This window comes from Prinia subflava, chromosome 4 (assembly GCF_021018805.1).
Source record: "Prinia subflava isolate CZ2003 ecotype Zambia chromosome 4, Cam_Psub_1.2, whole genome shotgun sequence".
Classification (NCBI taxonomy): Eukaryota; Metazoa; Chordata; class Aves; order Passeriformes; family Cisticolidae; genus Prinia; species Prinia subflava.
In genome coordinates, this window is record NC_086250.1 from 73,475,415 (window position 1) to 73,490,768 (window position 15,354).

The 15,354-nt window shown below is 63.7% G+C and overlaps 2 protein-coding genes across 5 annotated transcripts in view; both read left to right on the forward strand.

The window, feature by feature from the left end:
• The window catches only part of SBF1 (SET binding factor 1), a 72,488-nt gene extending 64,507 nt beyond the window's left edge, over window positions 1–7,981 (forward strand). For 2 of the 4 annotated variants that reach the window (XM_063397196.1, XM_063397199.1), the window contains 13 exons: window positions 54–131; window positions 715–899; window positions 1,669–1,845; window positions 2,258–2,359; window positions 2,427–2,612; window positions 3,407–3,533; window positions 3,606–3,736; window positions 4,243–4,470; window positions 4,905–5,015; window positions 5,400–5,611; window positions 5,728–5,815; window positions 5,896–6,027; window positions 6,139–7,981. In XM_063397196.1, the coding sequence (XP_063253266.1) occupies window positions 54–131; window positions 715–899; window positions 1,669–1,845; window positions 2,258–2,359; window positions 2,427–2,612; window positions 3,407–3,533; window positions 3,606–3,736; window positions 4,243–4,470; window positions 4,905–5,015; window positions 5,400–5,611; window positions 5,728–5,815; window positions 5,896–6,027; window positions 6,139–6,237 (1,856 nt within the window). In that variant the 3' untranslated portion in view covers window positions 6,238–7,981. The remainder of the gene's footprint in view (window positions 1–53; window positions 132–714; window positions 900–1,668; window positions 1,846–2,257; window positions 2,360–2,426; window positions 2,613–3,406; window positions 3,534–3,605; window positions 3,737–4,242; window positions 4,471–4,904; window positions 5,016–5,399; window positions 5,612–5,727; window positions 5,816–5,895; window positions 6,028–6,138) is intronic. The other 2 variants (XM_063397197.1, XM_063397198.1) reach the window with 1 other exon arrangement.
• A 3,685-nt stretch (window positions 7,982–11,666) lies between these two features.
• Window positions 11,667–13,282, forward strand: LOC134550477 (ribosome-binding protein 1-like). The gene is made up of 2 exons (XM_063397208.1): window positions 11,667–11,951; window positions 12,032–13,282. Exons 1-2 carry the CDS (start codon window positions 11,667–11,669, stop codon window positions 13,280–13,282), a joined length of 1,536 nt encoding a protein of 511 aa, XP_063253278.1.
• Window positions 13,283–15,354: the final 2,072 nt, after the last annotated feature.

The window sequence follows — 15,354 nt, forward strand, 5'->3', positions numbered from 1 at the left end:
CGTGTCGTGGCTCCGTGTCCCCTGCTGAGGCCACTCTCGTCCTGTGCCCCCAGGGCTGGGTCACAGAGCCAGGGTCATCACCCTGTCCTCCCCCAAGTGCGCGTCGCCGAAGGGCCGCGAGACGCCCCGAGGTACGGACGCGGCCGAGCCGGCCGGGCGTGACTGACCACTGACCCCCCACTCACCCCCTGCCCCTCACCACTAATGTCCAGTAACCCCAGTAACCCCAGTAACCCCCCGAGCCCCCTCTGCTCCAGCTGTGCCGCGGGCACGGTAAGTACCGGGCAGCCTCGCCAGGTTTGCTTTGGGCTCCTCGGCCTCTGCGGTGCCGGGGCGGGGGTGCAGCTGGTGGCAGGGCCATGGTGCAGGTGACAGGGCCCTGGTGCAGGTGGCAGGGCCATGGTGCAGGTGGCAGGGCCATGGTGCAGGTGACAGGGCCCTGGTGCAGGTGGCAGGGCCATGGTGCAGGTGGCAGGGCCCGGTGACGCCGCAGTGGGGTGTGACAGTGCCAGTGACGAGACACGGAGCCGCCGGGGTCGGACCCGAGGCAGGAATTCCTGCAGCACCCAGAGGGAGAAGGAACCAAAGCAAACCTGGTGCCCAGCACCTCCCTGGCATGTGCCCCCGGGCCTGGCTGCGGGGACAGCCCAGCCCCGGCGGGGACGTGGGGCTGGCACAGCCCCGAGCCCGGCCTGACGCGGCCCCGTCCCGCAGGGAAGTGGGGCAGCATCCGGGCCAGCGGGCGCATGAGCAGCTACGCCCTGAACGTGGAGATCGGGTCCCGGCTGGCGGGGAAGGACCTGCTGGGGACAGCCCACAACGGCACCCCCGCCGAGCCCTCCTTCCTGCGGCAGCACCGCGCCTCGCTCTACATCATCGGGGACAAGTCCCAGCTGAAGGTGACACACCCGGCATGGCCACAGCACAGGGACGGAGCTGGGAAAGGGCTGGAGCCCCGGGAGAGGCTGAGGGAGCTGGGAAGGGGCTCAGAGGGAGAAAAGGAGGCTCAGGGGGGACCTTGTGGCTCTGCACAAGTCCCTGACAGGAGGGGACAGCTGGGGGGGCCGGGCTGTGCTCCAGGAACAGGGACAGGAGGAGAGAGAACGGCCTCAGGCTGGGCCAGGGGAGGCTCAGGGGAGAAAGCAGCAGGAATTTCCCCATGGAAAGGTTTGGAGTGCCCATCCCTGGAGGGGTTTCAAAGCCATGTGGATGTGGCACTTGGGGACACGGCAGTGGTGGCCTTGGCAGTGCTGGGCGTGGTTGGACTCCTTGGGCTCCGAGGGCTTTTCCAGTGCAAAGAACTCCCTGATCCCGAGGGTGGCAGCGGCTCAGGCTGGCCCAGGGCAGCCCAGGCCAGCCCAGGCCAGCCCAGACCAGCCCAGGCCAGCTCAGGGCAGTTCAGGCCAGCCCAGGCCAGCCCAGGGCAGCCCAGGCCAGCCCAGGCCAGCTCAGGGCAGCCCGGGCCAGCCCAGGGCAGCTCAGGGCAGTTCAGGCCAGCCCAGGCCAGCCCAGGCCAGCCCAGGGCAGCTCAGGGCAGCCCAGGCCAGCTCAGGCCAGCCCAGACCAGCCCAGGCCAGCCCAGACCAGCTCAGGCCAGTTCAGGCCAGCCCAGGGCAGCCCAGGCCAGCCCAGGGCAGCCCAGGGCAGCCCGGCCGTGCCGTCCCGCAGGGCGTGAAGCCGGACCCGCTGCAGCACTGGGAGGTGGTGCCCATCGAGGTGTTCGACGTGCGCCAGGTCAAGGCCAGCTTCAAGAAGCTGATGAAGGCCTGCGTGCCCGGCTGCCCCTCCAGCGACCCCAGCGTGGCCTACCTGCGCTCCCTGGAGGAGTCGGAGTGGCTGTCCCAGGTCAGTCACAGCCAGGGCCTGGCCTCTGGGCCTCCAGGGCCCAGAGCTGCACTGGGACACCCTGGGGACACTGAGGGACAAGGGTGGGACAGTCCAGAGCTCAGCCCTGTGGTGCTGGACAGAGCTGGGGAATGCCGGGCAGGACCCGCCCTGTTGGGTGCTCCGGAGGGGCTGGGACTGGGCAGTGCCAGGATGGGGCAGGGCCCGGGGGGACTGGTCAGTGTGGAGCCGTGGGAGGGGTCCCACTGGAGGAGGGAGGGTCCCTGTCCCCTGTCCCTGCTGCCGTGTCTGAGCGTGGGGTGGTGGCCCCTGTGACCGCCGAGTGTGGCCTCCCTCCGGAGAAGGGGACACTGCCCCCATGGCCAGCCCAGGGATCCCCTGTGCCCTGCTCACTGCTGGCCCTGCCCCACAGATCCACAAGATCCTGCAGATCTCGGTGCTGGTGGTGGAGCTGCTGGACACGGGCTCGTCCGTGCTGGTCAGCCTGGAGGACGGCTGGGACATCACCACGCAGGTGAGGCCCGGCGGTGGCGGGGCCCCGCGGCCGTGCCCGCAGCCCCTGCAGCCCCCTGTCCCCGCAGGTGGTGTCCCTGGTGCAGCTGCTCTCCGACCCCTACTACCGCACGCTGGAGGGCTTCCGGCTGCTGGTGGAGAAGGAGTGGCTGTCCTTCGGCCACCGCTTCAGCCACCGCGGCGCACAGACCCTGGCGGGCCAGAGCAGCGGCTTCGCGCCCATCTTCCTGCAGTTCCTGGACTGCGTGCACCAGGTGAGCTGTGCCGGGACCCCCGGGTGCCCCCCAGCTCCACCAGTGGCCAGTGGGACCCCCAGCACCCACAGGAACCCCTGAGTGCCTGCTGGGACCCCCGGGTGCCCCCCAGCTCCACCAGTGGCCAGGGGGAACCCCAGCACCCACAGGGACCCCCGGGTGCCCCCCAGCTCCATCAGTGGCCAGGGGGAACCCCAGCACCCACAGGGACCCCCAAGTGCCCGCTGGGACCCCCGAGTGCCCCCCAGCTCCATCAGTGGCCAGTGGGACCCCCAGCACCCACAGGGACCCCCGAGTGCCCCCCAACTCCATCAGTGTCCAGAGGGACCCCAGCACCTACAGGGACCCCTCCATGCCACTGGGACCCCTGAGTGCACCCTGAGCACCCAGAGGGAACCCCAGCACCCACAGGGACCCCTCTGTGCCCACTGGGACCCCTGAGTGCCCCCCAGCTCCATCAGTGTCCAGGGGGAACCCCAGCACCCACAGGAACCCCCGAGTGCCTGCTGGGACCCCCGAGTGCCCCCCGAGTCCATCAGTGTCCAGGGGGATCCCCAGCACCCACAGGGACCCCTCCATGCCACTGGGACCCCTGAGTGCCCCCTGAGCACCCAGAGGGACCCCCAGCACCCACTGGGACCCCTGAGTGCCCCCTGAGCACCCAGAGGGACCCCCGAGTGCCAGTGGGCCCCCGAGGCTGCGGCAGGCCCTGGAGTGCCCCGGGGCAGGCGCAGGCCCGGCCCGTGTCCGTGCATCCCGGCCATCCCGGGGCTCCCCCGCCGCTGCTCCCGCAGATCCACCTGCAGTTCCCCATGGAGTTCGAGTTCAGCCAGTACTACCTGAAGTTCCTCAGCTACCACTACATTTCCAACCGCTTCCGGACATTCCTGCTCGACTCGGACTACGAGCGCATCGAGCTGGGTGAGCACAGCAGGCACAGCCACGGTGCCACCTGCCCCTGCCCTGTCACACCCGTGTCCCCTCTGTCCCCAGGGCTCCTGTACGAGGAGAAGGGCGAGCGGAAGGGCCAGCAGGTCTCCAAATCCATCTGGGACTACATCGACCGCCTCAACAAGAAGGCTCCCGTCTTCTTCAACTATCTGTACGCACCTGAGGACGGGGAGGTGAGACCTGGGGGCACCTGGAGCGCCTGGAGGGGGCTGGGAGCGCCCCGGGATCCTCCCTGCAGGAGCGGCTGGGGCTGGGACTTGTCCCCCGAGCCCCTGCAGTGCCACCCCTGCCACGGCAGGGACACCTCCCACTGCCCCAGGCTGCTCCAGCCCCAGGGTCCAGCCTGGCCTGGGCACTGCCAGGGATGCAGGGGCAGCCACAGCTGCTCTGGCAATTCCATTCCAGGCAGCAATTCCTGCCCAAGATCCCACCCAGCCCTGCCCTCTGGCAGTGGGAGCCATTCCCTGTGTGCTGTCCCTCTGTCCCTTGTCCCCAGCCCCTCTGCAGCTCTCCTGGAGCCCCTTCAGGCCCTGCAGGGGCTCTGGGCTCTCCCTGGACCCTTCCCCGCTCAGGCTGGACGCTCCCAGGGCCCCGTGTGGACGCGCTGTCCCCTTGGCCTGGCTGCAGTGTCCAGCCCGGCCCCGCTGCCCTCCCTGAGCCGCCCCCGCCGCTCCCGCAGGTGCTGAGGCCGTACAGCAACATCTCCAACCTGAAGGTGTGGGATTACTACACGGAGGAGACGCTGTCCGAGGGCCCCTCGTACGACTGGGAGCTGGCGCAGGGCCCCGAGCCGGAGGAGCCCGAGCGGCAGGAGCCGGCGGCGCCGCAGAGCAAGCGCAGAATCATCTGGCCCTGCTACGACAACCGCGGGCGCGTGGAGCCCGACGCCATCTCCAAACTGCTGGAGGTCTGGGATGGGGACAGGGACAGGGACACCGGGACAGGGACACAGGGACAGGGACAGGGGCACCGGGACAGGGACACAGGGACAGGGACAGGGGCACCGGGACAGGGACAGGGACACCGGGACAGGGACAGGGACACAGGGACAGGGATAAGGACACCGGGACAGGGACAGGGGCACAGGGACAGGGGCACCTGGACAGGGGCACCGGGACAGGGACACAGGGACAGGGATAAGGACACAGGGACAGGGACAGCAGGACAGGGACAGGGACAGAGGCACCGGGACTGGGACAGGGACACAGGGACAGCAGCATCAGGTCAGGGACAGCGGCAAAGGGACAGGGACAGGGACACAGGGACAGGGACAGGGACACAGGCACAGCGGCCCTGGGGGTTTTGTCCCCTCTGGGGCTGATAGCAGAATCACCCCCACAGGAGCTGCAGAACCTGGAGATGGAGCTGGGGCAGGTCCCGGAGCGCTGGAAGGACACGTGGGACAAGGTGAAGGCGTCCCAGCGCACGGAGGGGCGGCAGGAGGGCAGCAGGGTAGGTGACAGGGGGTGACAGGGGCTGTGATGGGGCTGTGACAGAGGTGTGACAGGGTGTGGCAGGCTGGTGCTTCTGGGTGCTGCTGCTGGTTCTGATGGTGGCTGTGGTGCTTCTGCTGGTTTTGGTGCTGGCTCTGGGTGCTGGTGCTGGTTCTGATACTGGTGCTGGTTCTGATGGCGGTTCTGGTGCTGGTTCTGGTGCTGGTGCTGGTTCTGGTGCTGGCTCTGGGTGCTGGTGCTGGTTCTGATGCTGGTGCTGGTTCTGATGCTGGTGCTGGTTCTGATGGCGGTTCTGGTGCTGGCTCTGGGTGCTGGTTCTGGTGCTGGCTCTGGGTGCCGCCGGTGCCCATGCCCGGCCCCCTGACGCCGCCCTGTCCCGCAGACCCCCAGCTCCCTGCTGATGTCGTCGGGGCTGTCCCACCAGCGGCGCTCGCTGGGCGTGTACCTGCAGGAGAGCGGGGTGGGCTCCACGCTCAACCTCAGCCTGGACAGCGACACCAGCAGCACCTCCACGCCCTCCAGCGGGAAGCCGGGCGGGCGCCGCAGCACCTCCACCCTCTACAGCCAGTTCCAGATGTCGGAGAGCGAGAACAGGCAGGCGGCGCTGGGCGGGGCCGGGCGCGCAGGGCAGGAGAGGGATCCTGCCGGGGGAAGGGCCCTGGGGTTCCCATCCCTGACCCCGCCGCTCCCCGCCCCTTCCTGCCCCACAGATCCTACGAGGGGTCTCTATACAAGAAAGGCGCCTTCATGAAACCCTGGAAGTCTCGGTGGTTTGTGCTGGATAAAACAAAACATCAGGTACCGGCTGGGCCCTGGGATCTGTCCCATCCCATCCCATCCCATTATCCCATTATCCCATTATCCCGTCCCCTCCCCAGCTGCGGTACTACGACAGCCGGATGGACACGGAGTGCAAGGGGGTCATCGACCTGGCCGAGGTGGAGTCCATCACGCCGGGGACCCCCACCATGGGGGCGCCCAAGACGGTGGACGAGAAGGCTTTCTTCGACGTGAGTGTCCCGGGGGCGCTGGGCGGCTCCGGTGGCTCCGGCCGCGGCTCCGGGCGCTGCCCCGGGCGCAGCCCTCGGCCCCTCCTCAGCCCCTCCTCTCCGTGCCCACAGCTGAAGACGACGAAACGCGTTTACAATTTCTGCGCCCAGGACGTGCAGCTGGCCCAGCAGTGGATCGACCGCATCCAGAGCTGCCTGTCGGACGCGTGAGCCCGGCTCAGCGGAGCCGCGATTCCAGGCACGGCTGCCGCGCCCGCAGCGGGGCCGGAGGCAGCGCCGGCTCGAGGCCGAGCTCGGGACTGAGGGAGAGGAGGAGCGGCCCTTCCTCCCGCCCGCCGGGCGGGACGGGCGTGTCCCGGCACCCGGAGGGATTCCTCGCGTTGAAGCGGGCGGGGGCCCCGTGCCGCCCCCGGGCCCGTCTGAGCCGTGTCGTGACCCCGTGTCCTCCGTGTGCCCCAGCCCCGGCTCCCGGGGCAGGGGGTCCTGCCCCACGCCCCACCCCACACCGCTGGGAGAGGCAGAGCCGCCCCCTCGTCCTGCCCCTCATCGTGCACCCCTCGCATGTCTGCCAGAGCCCCCCGAACCCGCCCTGCCCCTCCCGGCCTGCGGCGGGTCCTGGGCTCTGCTCCCGTCCCGCCGGAGCCGGGACCTGCAGCTCAGGGGATGGCACAGGGGACAGAGCCCTGCAGCTCAGGGGATGGCACAGGGGACAGAGCCCTGCAGCTCAGGGGATGGCACAGGGGACAGAGCCCTGCAGCTCAGGGGATGGCACAGGACAGAGCCCTGCAGCTCAGGGGATGGCACAGGACAGAGCCCTGCAGCTCAGGGGTGGCACAGGGGACAGAGCCCTGCAGCTCAGGGGATGGCACAGGGGACAGAGCCCTGCAGCTCAGGGGATGGCACAGGGGACAGAGTGGAGCACCGGGACCATCCCGTGTCCTGTCCCGCCCTGGAGCAGCTGGGCAGGAACGGGAGTGCCGGCAGTGCTGGGATGCTGCGGGCGCTGCCTCCCGTGTCCCCGGGGATCGTGGCCGTGGCCGCTGCTCCCAGCGGGCAGGAGACTCCTCGGGCTGTGGCCCGGGGTCCCTGTGCTGCTGGGGTCCCTGTCCTGGCTGGGACAGTCTCTACCTCCAGGCTGGCTGTCCCGGGGGCACATTCCCTGCGGGAGGTGCCAAATGCTGCAGCCTCCTGCGTGCCCTCTGTCCCCTCCTGGGGGTGGGGACCAGCCCAGCCCTGGGGTGAGGGTCCCCTCTGGCTGCAGCCACAGGGGCTGGGACAGGGCTGGGACAGCGGCCCTGCAGCTGCCACCGGTCTCTGCAGGGTCTCCTTTGCACGGGTCACACCCCAAACGCCCTCAGGGCTCTCCTCCCTCCCAAACCACCCCCGCGTGCCCCCTTCGTGCTCTGCCTGTGCCCAGCCCGGGGGGCCCAGGGGAGCACCCCCTGTCCCAGCCCTGTCCCTGACCCTGTCCCTGTCCCAGCCCTGTCCCTGTCCCTGTCCCTGCCCCTGCCCCGCTGTCCCCCGGCTGCTGCTGCCCCTCAGTGCCGGGGGGCTCTCGGTACAGATTCGGCTCCTGCAGCCCCCCTGCCCCGCACTGAATGAATTGGGGGGACCCCGGAAGGCACCGTGGGGTCACTGCGGCCCCGCCGCCGCCCGGGACCCCCCGCACCCCAAACTGACACCCCCAGCCCGCCAGCCCCTCCTCCCGTCTCGTTTTTAAAGTCCAGCGTTTTATTTCAGTGCAGAGCTCTTTGTACAGTCGCCCCGTCCTCGGTTCCTCCTGCCTGTCAGGTGTAACACGGAGGTTTTGTAACTTACCCGAGCAGTTGTAGATTATTGAAGTTTCTGTACATTGTGTCAAACATGCAGAGTCCTTGTATTGTATTTGTGCCTAGAGGAAAAGGTTATTCTATAAAGAGAAAACTAACGGAATTTAATAAAAAAATTAATATGAGAGATGCTCCTTTTGCCTCGCTGGGCACCGGGAGACGCGGCAGAGCCTCGGGGCACAGCCCGGGGCGGGCTCAGCTCTGGCACTGCCTGTCCCCGTGCCACAGGGCAGAGCTCGGGGGCTCCTGGCACGGGGACCCTCGTCCTGCGCTGCTGCTGGGGCTGCCGCCCTTCCAGCCTGGCAGGAACAGGGACAGGAGGAGAGGGAGCGGCCCCAGGCTGGGCCAGGGGGGGCAGCAGCAGGAATTTCCCCATGGAAAGGGAGCTCAGGCCTTGGAAATGCCAAGGGAGCTCTGGAGTGCCCATCCCTGGAGGTGTCCAAGGAGTTCCTGGAGGTGGCACTGAGTGCTCTGGGCTGGGGACAGGGTGGGCCTGGGGCACAGCTGGGACTGGACGGGCTGGGAGGGCTTTTCCAGCCTCAGGGATCCCGGGATTCCCTCGGGGCCCCGCCCGTCCCAAAGCCCCCTCGGGACCCTCGGCGTGTCCTGCAGGACGGAGGAACCCAGCACTGGCACGTGAATTTTGAGCTTTTATTGATAGTTGGAATTTACAGCCTAAAACTGACAACATAGAGAGATGCAGACTTTTTTCCTTTTTCTTATTTTCTTTTTTTTTCTTTTTTTTTTTGTCGCTTTTTTACAAAAAAAAAAACCAAAACCAAACAAAAACCAAAATAACCAAAAAAGCCACCAGCATCAGATTTACAATATAAAAGTTTTGACAGTAGAGAGACTAAAGTACATCTGGAATTACTCAGAAAAATAAACAGGGAAAAGGCAGTAATTTCAAATTTGTCCCTCGTATTTACACATAATACACACATTGCTTACAAAGACCCGGATCCCAGTTTAAGGGCAGTTGGCATCGTGAGAAGGCTCCCCCGGCATCGCCCTCGCTCCCGGGATCCCCCCGCGGCCCCTCCGTGGTTTTATTGCTTTGCGGGGCCGGTGGTTGTGGAGAAAGGCATCGAGTCCCCCCCGCCCGCTGCTCCCGCCGGGACCCCCCGTCCCTCGCGAATCCCCCGGGAAATTCCCGGGGCGGCCCCGGGCGCCAGCGCGGATCGAGAGGGAGACTCAGCTCAGGACACCCCGGCAGGGTTTGGGGAGAGCGGGCAGAGGAGGAGCGGAGCGACGCTGAAAGCCGGGCTGGGAACCCGCCCGCAACATTCCCAATCCATGGACCCGCACCCCACGGCGGCAGCGCCTCCCCGCTCGGGCATTTCTGGGATCCCCCGCGCTCAGGGAAGGCTCCGGCTCCCATCCCACAGCCTGGAATCGGCTCTGCCTCAGCCGGGACGTGGGGATGGCAGAGGTGCCATTCCCAAGGCCTTTTCCCAGAACGAGCCAAGGCGAGGAGCCAGGCACGGCCTGGGGCGGGCACGGAGCCCCCGGGGCGGGCACGGAGCCCCCGGGGCGGGCACGGAGCCCGGGCAGAACCCGCTCCCTCGGGGCGCCTGGATGGCCCTGCCGGGCCCGGGCACCGCTGGGTCCCAGAGCCTCCTGCCCTCCTGGAGATCCGGAATTATTCCCAACAAACAGCCTGGCCTGGGGCATTTTCAGACCAGTTCGGGGTTCTGGGGCCGGAGGACTCCCGGGGGTGAATCCGCCCTTGGTTTGTGCTAACAGTCAGAGCCCAGCGTTCCCAGCGAGCCCTGGAAAAGCGGCTCCGGAGGCTCCAGAGGCTCCAGAGGCTCCGGAGGCTCTGGAGGCTCCAGAGCAAACACGGAATATTCTGGGGGTGACAGCCGGAGCCAAGGAGGATTTGCTGGAGCAAACTCACCCTGCAGGAACCCCGGGGATGGGATGTGCCAGCAGGATCAGCCCCCAGGGCCCGGCACATCCCGGGAGAAAGGAAAGGTTTGGAAAATGTCACATCCAGGAGAATGCCTGGAAAACTCCACTTCTCCACCCGAACTCCCCTCAACTGCCGCTGCAGCCGGGTCAGACATGGAAGGCAAAGACAGAAACAAGGAAAGGGAAAATCTGTGACCTCCGAGAGCACCAGGGACAGCCTGGGCTGGCTCCAGCCTGGAACAGCCTCTCCCACACGGAGAAAACGGAACGGGGGTAAAATGGAGGGAAGGAATCGCTCCATTCCCAGCCCTGGGAGCCCTGGAATTCCCGGCCCTGCCCAGCACCTGGGACTGGGATTGGGATTGGATTGATCTGTACTGATGCCGGAGCCCACTGGAAGGTGACAATCTCCTGCTCCAGGAGATCCCAGCAAAGCCAAAAGCTCTGGGAAAAGAAGGGATTTGGGTGAGTTTAGAAATCTCTGCAATACATTTTTATAAATATTCCCTATTTACAGCAAACGCTGGGGAGGGAAGGAGGAGCCAGGGACACGCTCGGAGCAGCTCCTGCTGCCCCAGCCGGGACGTTCCTCTGCCCCCATCCCATGGATCCATCCTCTGGAATGCTCCTGCCTGTCCTGTGTCCCCTCTGCCCCCATCCCATGGATCCATCCCAACCAGGGAAAGGGGATCCCAACTGGGAAAGGGGATCCCAACTGGGAAAGGGGATCCCAGCCAGGGAAATCCCAGCCCAGCCCAGCGAGTTCCCAATTCCAGCCCCTCCCTCAGTGCCAGCCCAGGTTGGAGGCTGGATCCCAGCACCGTCCCCTCCACACGGGAGGTCGGAGCATTCCCGGTGTTTCCCACCTGGGATCAGCTGCCATGGAAGGGAAGGACAATTTTAAGAGGGAAAAGCTCATCAGGGATTTCTCTGGGGCTTCCTGGCAGAAAATCCCTTTCCATTCCACAAACCCCAGATCCAGCAGGGAATGTTTATGTTCCAAGGCAGGGGAATATTTACAGGCCCGGGAAGTTTTGATTTAAATTCCATTAAATAATAAAATATTTGGGATTAACACTAACTCCATTCCATGAGGAAATCAGGAATGATCCTTTCTCCCTGTCTCTTTGAAGCCCCGTTTGTGTCCCACTCGGCCACAGCTGCCCTGGCCAGGCTGAGCCCGGTTTCCCTTTGGAGCACACAGGGAATGCACACGGCGTTCCCGTTCTGGGATCCCTGGGAGGGATCAGCCTCTCCAAGGGGAGCCCCGGGAGCGGAGCATTCCCAGAGGACACATTCCTGCTGCTCCGTGGGATCCCGACAGGCCCATCCCAACCCCACCCCAGCCCGGGGAACCCAGGGAGGGCCCGGAGAACAAATCCCGGCTGGATCTGCCCCGAGCTGGGAGCACAGCCGGGGACACCGGGGATGGGGACTGGGAGGGACTGGGGGGGACTGGGATGGGTTAACTGGGATACTGGATGGACTGGGATAGAGGATGAACTGGGATATGGGGATGGATGAATTGGGATGCTGGGATGGACTGGGAGACTGGGACAGATGGACTGGGATAAAGGGATGGATGAACTGGGATACTGGGATGAACTGGGACACTGGGATGAACTGGGACACTGGGATGGGTGGACTGGGATAAAGGGATGGACTGGGATACTGGGATGGACTGGAATACAGGGATGAACTGGGATACTGAGATGGATGAACTGGGATACTGGGATGAACTGGGATACTGGGATGAACTGGGATACGGGATGAGCTAACTGGGATACTGGGATGGGCTAACTGGGACAAGGAGCTGTGAGGTGTAGGGGGAAGGGCACAGGGGACAGAACTCCACTGCTGGCACTGGGATGCATTTAAGGCACATGGGAATTGGGAATGTTATCCATGGGCGCGGGCACAGGACGTTCCCCTTCCCCGTTTCCTGTGATCTGGGCTGGAACAGGACTGGATCCAAGCTGGAATGGGCAGAGCTGGCTCCGCCCAGCCCAGCCCAAGGCTCTGCACTGCTCTGAACTCCCAGCGTGGTCCGAGGGGCCTCGGAGCTGGAAGTGCCCGGGGGAGAAAACCTTTCCTGGGAAAGCTGCAGGGTCTGGGATGGGGAGGAGCAGGGATGGGATGAACACACGGGAATTAACTCCAACAGGATCCAGGGAAGGGAAGGTTTGGGAAGGTTTGGGAAGGTTTGGGAAGGTTTGGGAAGGTTTGGGAAGGTTTGGGAAGGTTTGGGAAGGTTTGGGAAGGTTTGGGAAGGGAAGGTTTGGGAAGGGAAGGTTTGGGAAGGGAAGGGAAGGTTTGGGAAGGGAAGGGAAGGTTTGGGAAGGGAAGGTTTGGGAAGGTTTGGGAAGGTTTGGGAAGGTTTGGGAAGGTTTGGGAAGGGAAGGGAAGGGAAGGGAAGGGAAGGGAAGGGAAGGGAAGGGAAGGGAAGGGAAGGGAAGGGAAGGGAAGGGAAGGGAAGGGAAGGGAAGGGAAGGGAAGGGAAGGGAAGGGAAGGGAAGGGAAGGGAAGGGAAGGGAAGGGATTGGGATTTCCCCCAGTTTTCCAGATTCTGCTGTGGCCAATCAGACACAGATTGGAGTTTGAACATTCCTGGGATGAGAGAGAGGGGCAGGGAAAGAGCTGAAGTGTCCATGCAAAGTCACTGCCAGGAGTGGGAACAGGGAGGTGAGGAACAGGGAATGGCTGCAGGAGCAGGGAATGGCTGCAGGAACAGGGAATGGCTGCAGGAGCAGGGAACAGGGAATGGCTGCAGGAACAGGGAATGGCTGCAGGAACAGGGAATGGCTGCAGGAACAGGGAATGGCTGCAGGAACAGGGAATGGCTGCAGGGAACAGGGAATGGCTGCAGGAACAGGGAATGGCTGCAGGAGCAGGGAGTGGCTGCAGGGAACAGGGAATGGCTGCAGGGAACAGGGAATGGCTGCAGGGAATGGCTGCAGGAACAGGGAATGGCTGCAGGAACAGGGATTAACTGCAGGAACAGGGAATGGCTGCAGGAACAGGGAGTGGCTGCAGGAACAGGGAATGGCTGCAGGAACAGGGAATGGCTGCAGGAACAGGGAGTGGCTGCAGGGAATGGCTGCAGGAACAGGGAATGGCTGCAGGAACAGGGAATGGCTGCAGGAACAGGGAATGGCTGCAGGAACAGGGAATGGCTGCAGGGAACAGGGAATGGCTGCAGGAGCAGGGAATGGCTGCAGGAACAGGGATTAACTGCAGGAACAGGGAATGGCTGCAGGAGCAGGGAGTGGCTGCAGGAACAGGGAATGGCTGCAGGAACAGGGAATGGCTGCAGGAGCAGGGAGTGGCTGCAGGAACAGGGAATGGCTGCAGGAACAGGGAATGGCTGCAGGAGCAGGGAATGGCTGCAGGAGCAGGGAATGGCTGCAGGAGCAGGGAATGGCTGCAGGGAACAGGGAATGGCTGCAGGAGCAGGGAATGGCTGCAGGGAACAGGGAATGGCTGCAGGGAATGGCTGCAGGAACAGGGATTAACTGCAGGAACAGGGAATGCAGAGGGCTGGAACAGCTGCAAGGACCAAAGGCAAGGCCATGGAACAGATGTGAGGACCAGGGAACTGCACAGCCCCAGGGATGAGTCCAAGGGCCAGGGAAGGACCCCAGGAATTCACAGGAGGACACGGGAGGCACCCAGGGACACGGAACAAGGGAGCTCCAGGCCCAGATCCAGGCTCTGGAGAAGCACAGCCGGAATTCCCTGTCCCAACCCCAGCTCCCCAAGGGCCACTCGAGGCTCTCCAGCAGCACTTTGGGAAAGTGGAGAGTGGGAGAAGCTTTTCCATGGAGAGAAAGGCTCCAGAAACATTTGCCATGCCTGTGGATAATTCCACTCCACGTTTGGATCCATGAGATCCGGCCAAGGGGATCCTCCAGCAGTGCCCTCACTGCCGAGGGCACCACACCCAGCCCCCAAGGGGAATCCCTACGGCATTCCCAGAACTCTACAAAGCTCTGCAGAACTACCTCTGAGCACTGAAATCACAGAGAAAGGGTTGTTTCCTCCTTTCCATCTGGCCAAGAACTTGAGGGAATCAAAAATAGAAGGGAAGGCTCCAGAAAAGCCCCGAATTCAGGGAGAGAGGAAAACCCCTCTCTTCCCATCAGCATCAAATACAAAAATACACTTTCCATGGGAATATCCCACTGCGGGGAGAGGTGAGCACTGGGAATTCTGTACAAATCCAGGCGGGAGCTGGGACGCCACAAAGCCCTCCTGGATGAGGTAAGAGAGGTTCAGGTGAGTGAAGGCAGCGGGGAGGAGCCAAACTGTTCCTTTGCCATTTGTCTGTCCCCAAGTTCAGCCCTAAACACACCCGGAAACCGCCTGGGTTTGCTGAACTTCCCACCACGGAGGGAAAAGCAGGAGCAAAGATCCCGCTCTCAGCCCAAACACAGCAGCATTCCTGGAAGTCAGGAACGTCACCCAGGGGAAACCTGGGAACTGATCCAACCCATCCTCCAAAGAGCTCACACTGCACTGACCCAGCGCTGGAGCTGCTCCAGCTCCTCCGGGGCACCGCTCCTGCCACACGGCATTAATTAACACAGGTAATTATTCATTAACACTGCCGAGCTCCAGAGCCGATTCCGGACCGGGAATGCCGCAAGCCCAAATCCAACCTGGCAGGGCAAAGGGAAAATCCCGACAGGAATCCAAGGAGAGCAGCCCCAGAGAACCCATGGACACAGCAGCACAGCCCGTTCCAGGGGCAGGGCCCTGCCCGGGGGCTGCAGGGTGGGACACGGGGGGTGGCACACGGGGGTGGGACACGGGGGTGGCACACGGGGGTGGCACACGGGGGTGGCACAGGATGGAGCCAGCAGTGGGAGATGTCTCCCCAGACTGGGACGGAGCCAGGGCGGCGGGAATGGGAAGGGAACAGGGAATGGCAGGAGCAGCTCCCACCCCAGCACCCGCAGGCCGGGGAGGAGGGGGCCAGGAATCCTCCCAGGGCAGCTCCCAGCCCAGTCAGCCCCAGTATGAACCAGTTCAGAGCCAGCCCAAGAGAGACAGACAGCAGGGAGATGGGCACAGCTGGGATACAGCTGGGATACACCAGGGATACACCCAGGATACACCACAGACATACCCTGGACACACCCAGGACACACCCAGGACACACCCTGGATACACCCTGGATACACCCTGAATACACCTGAGCCCTTCTCTAAGCACCACACTTTTCTGATAGATCAATTCTGGTTTTTCCAATAGATCAATTTTGTTTTTTCCAATAGATCAACTCCAGTTTTTCTGATCAATTCAGATTTTTCCAATAGATCAATTTTGGGGTTTCTGATCAAGTCTGTTTTTTTCAATAGATCACTTTTGGTTTTTCTGATCAATTCTGTTCTTTCCAATAGATCAATTCTGGTTTTTCCAATAGATCAATTCCAGTTTTTCCGATAAATCAACTCCGGTTTTTCCAATGGATCAATTCCCAGCCCACCCGGTGGGGCAGGAAGGTCCCTGTGGATGAGGGGGATCTCGAGGGGTTGGGATTTCAAGGCCTGGCACAGGGATGTGCGCCAAGGACGGCCACTGA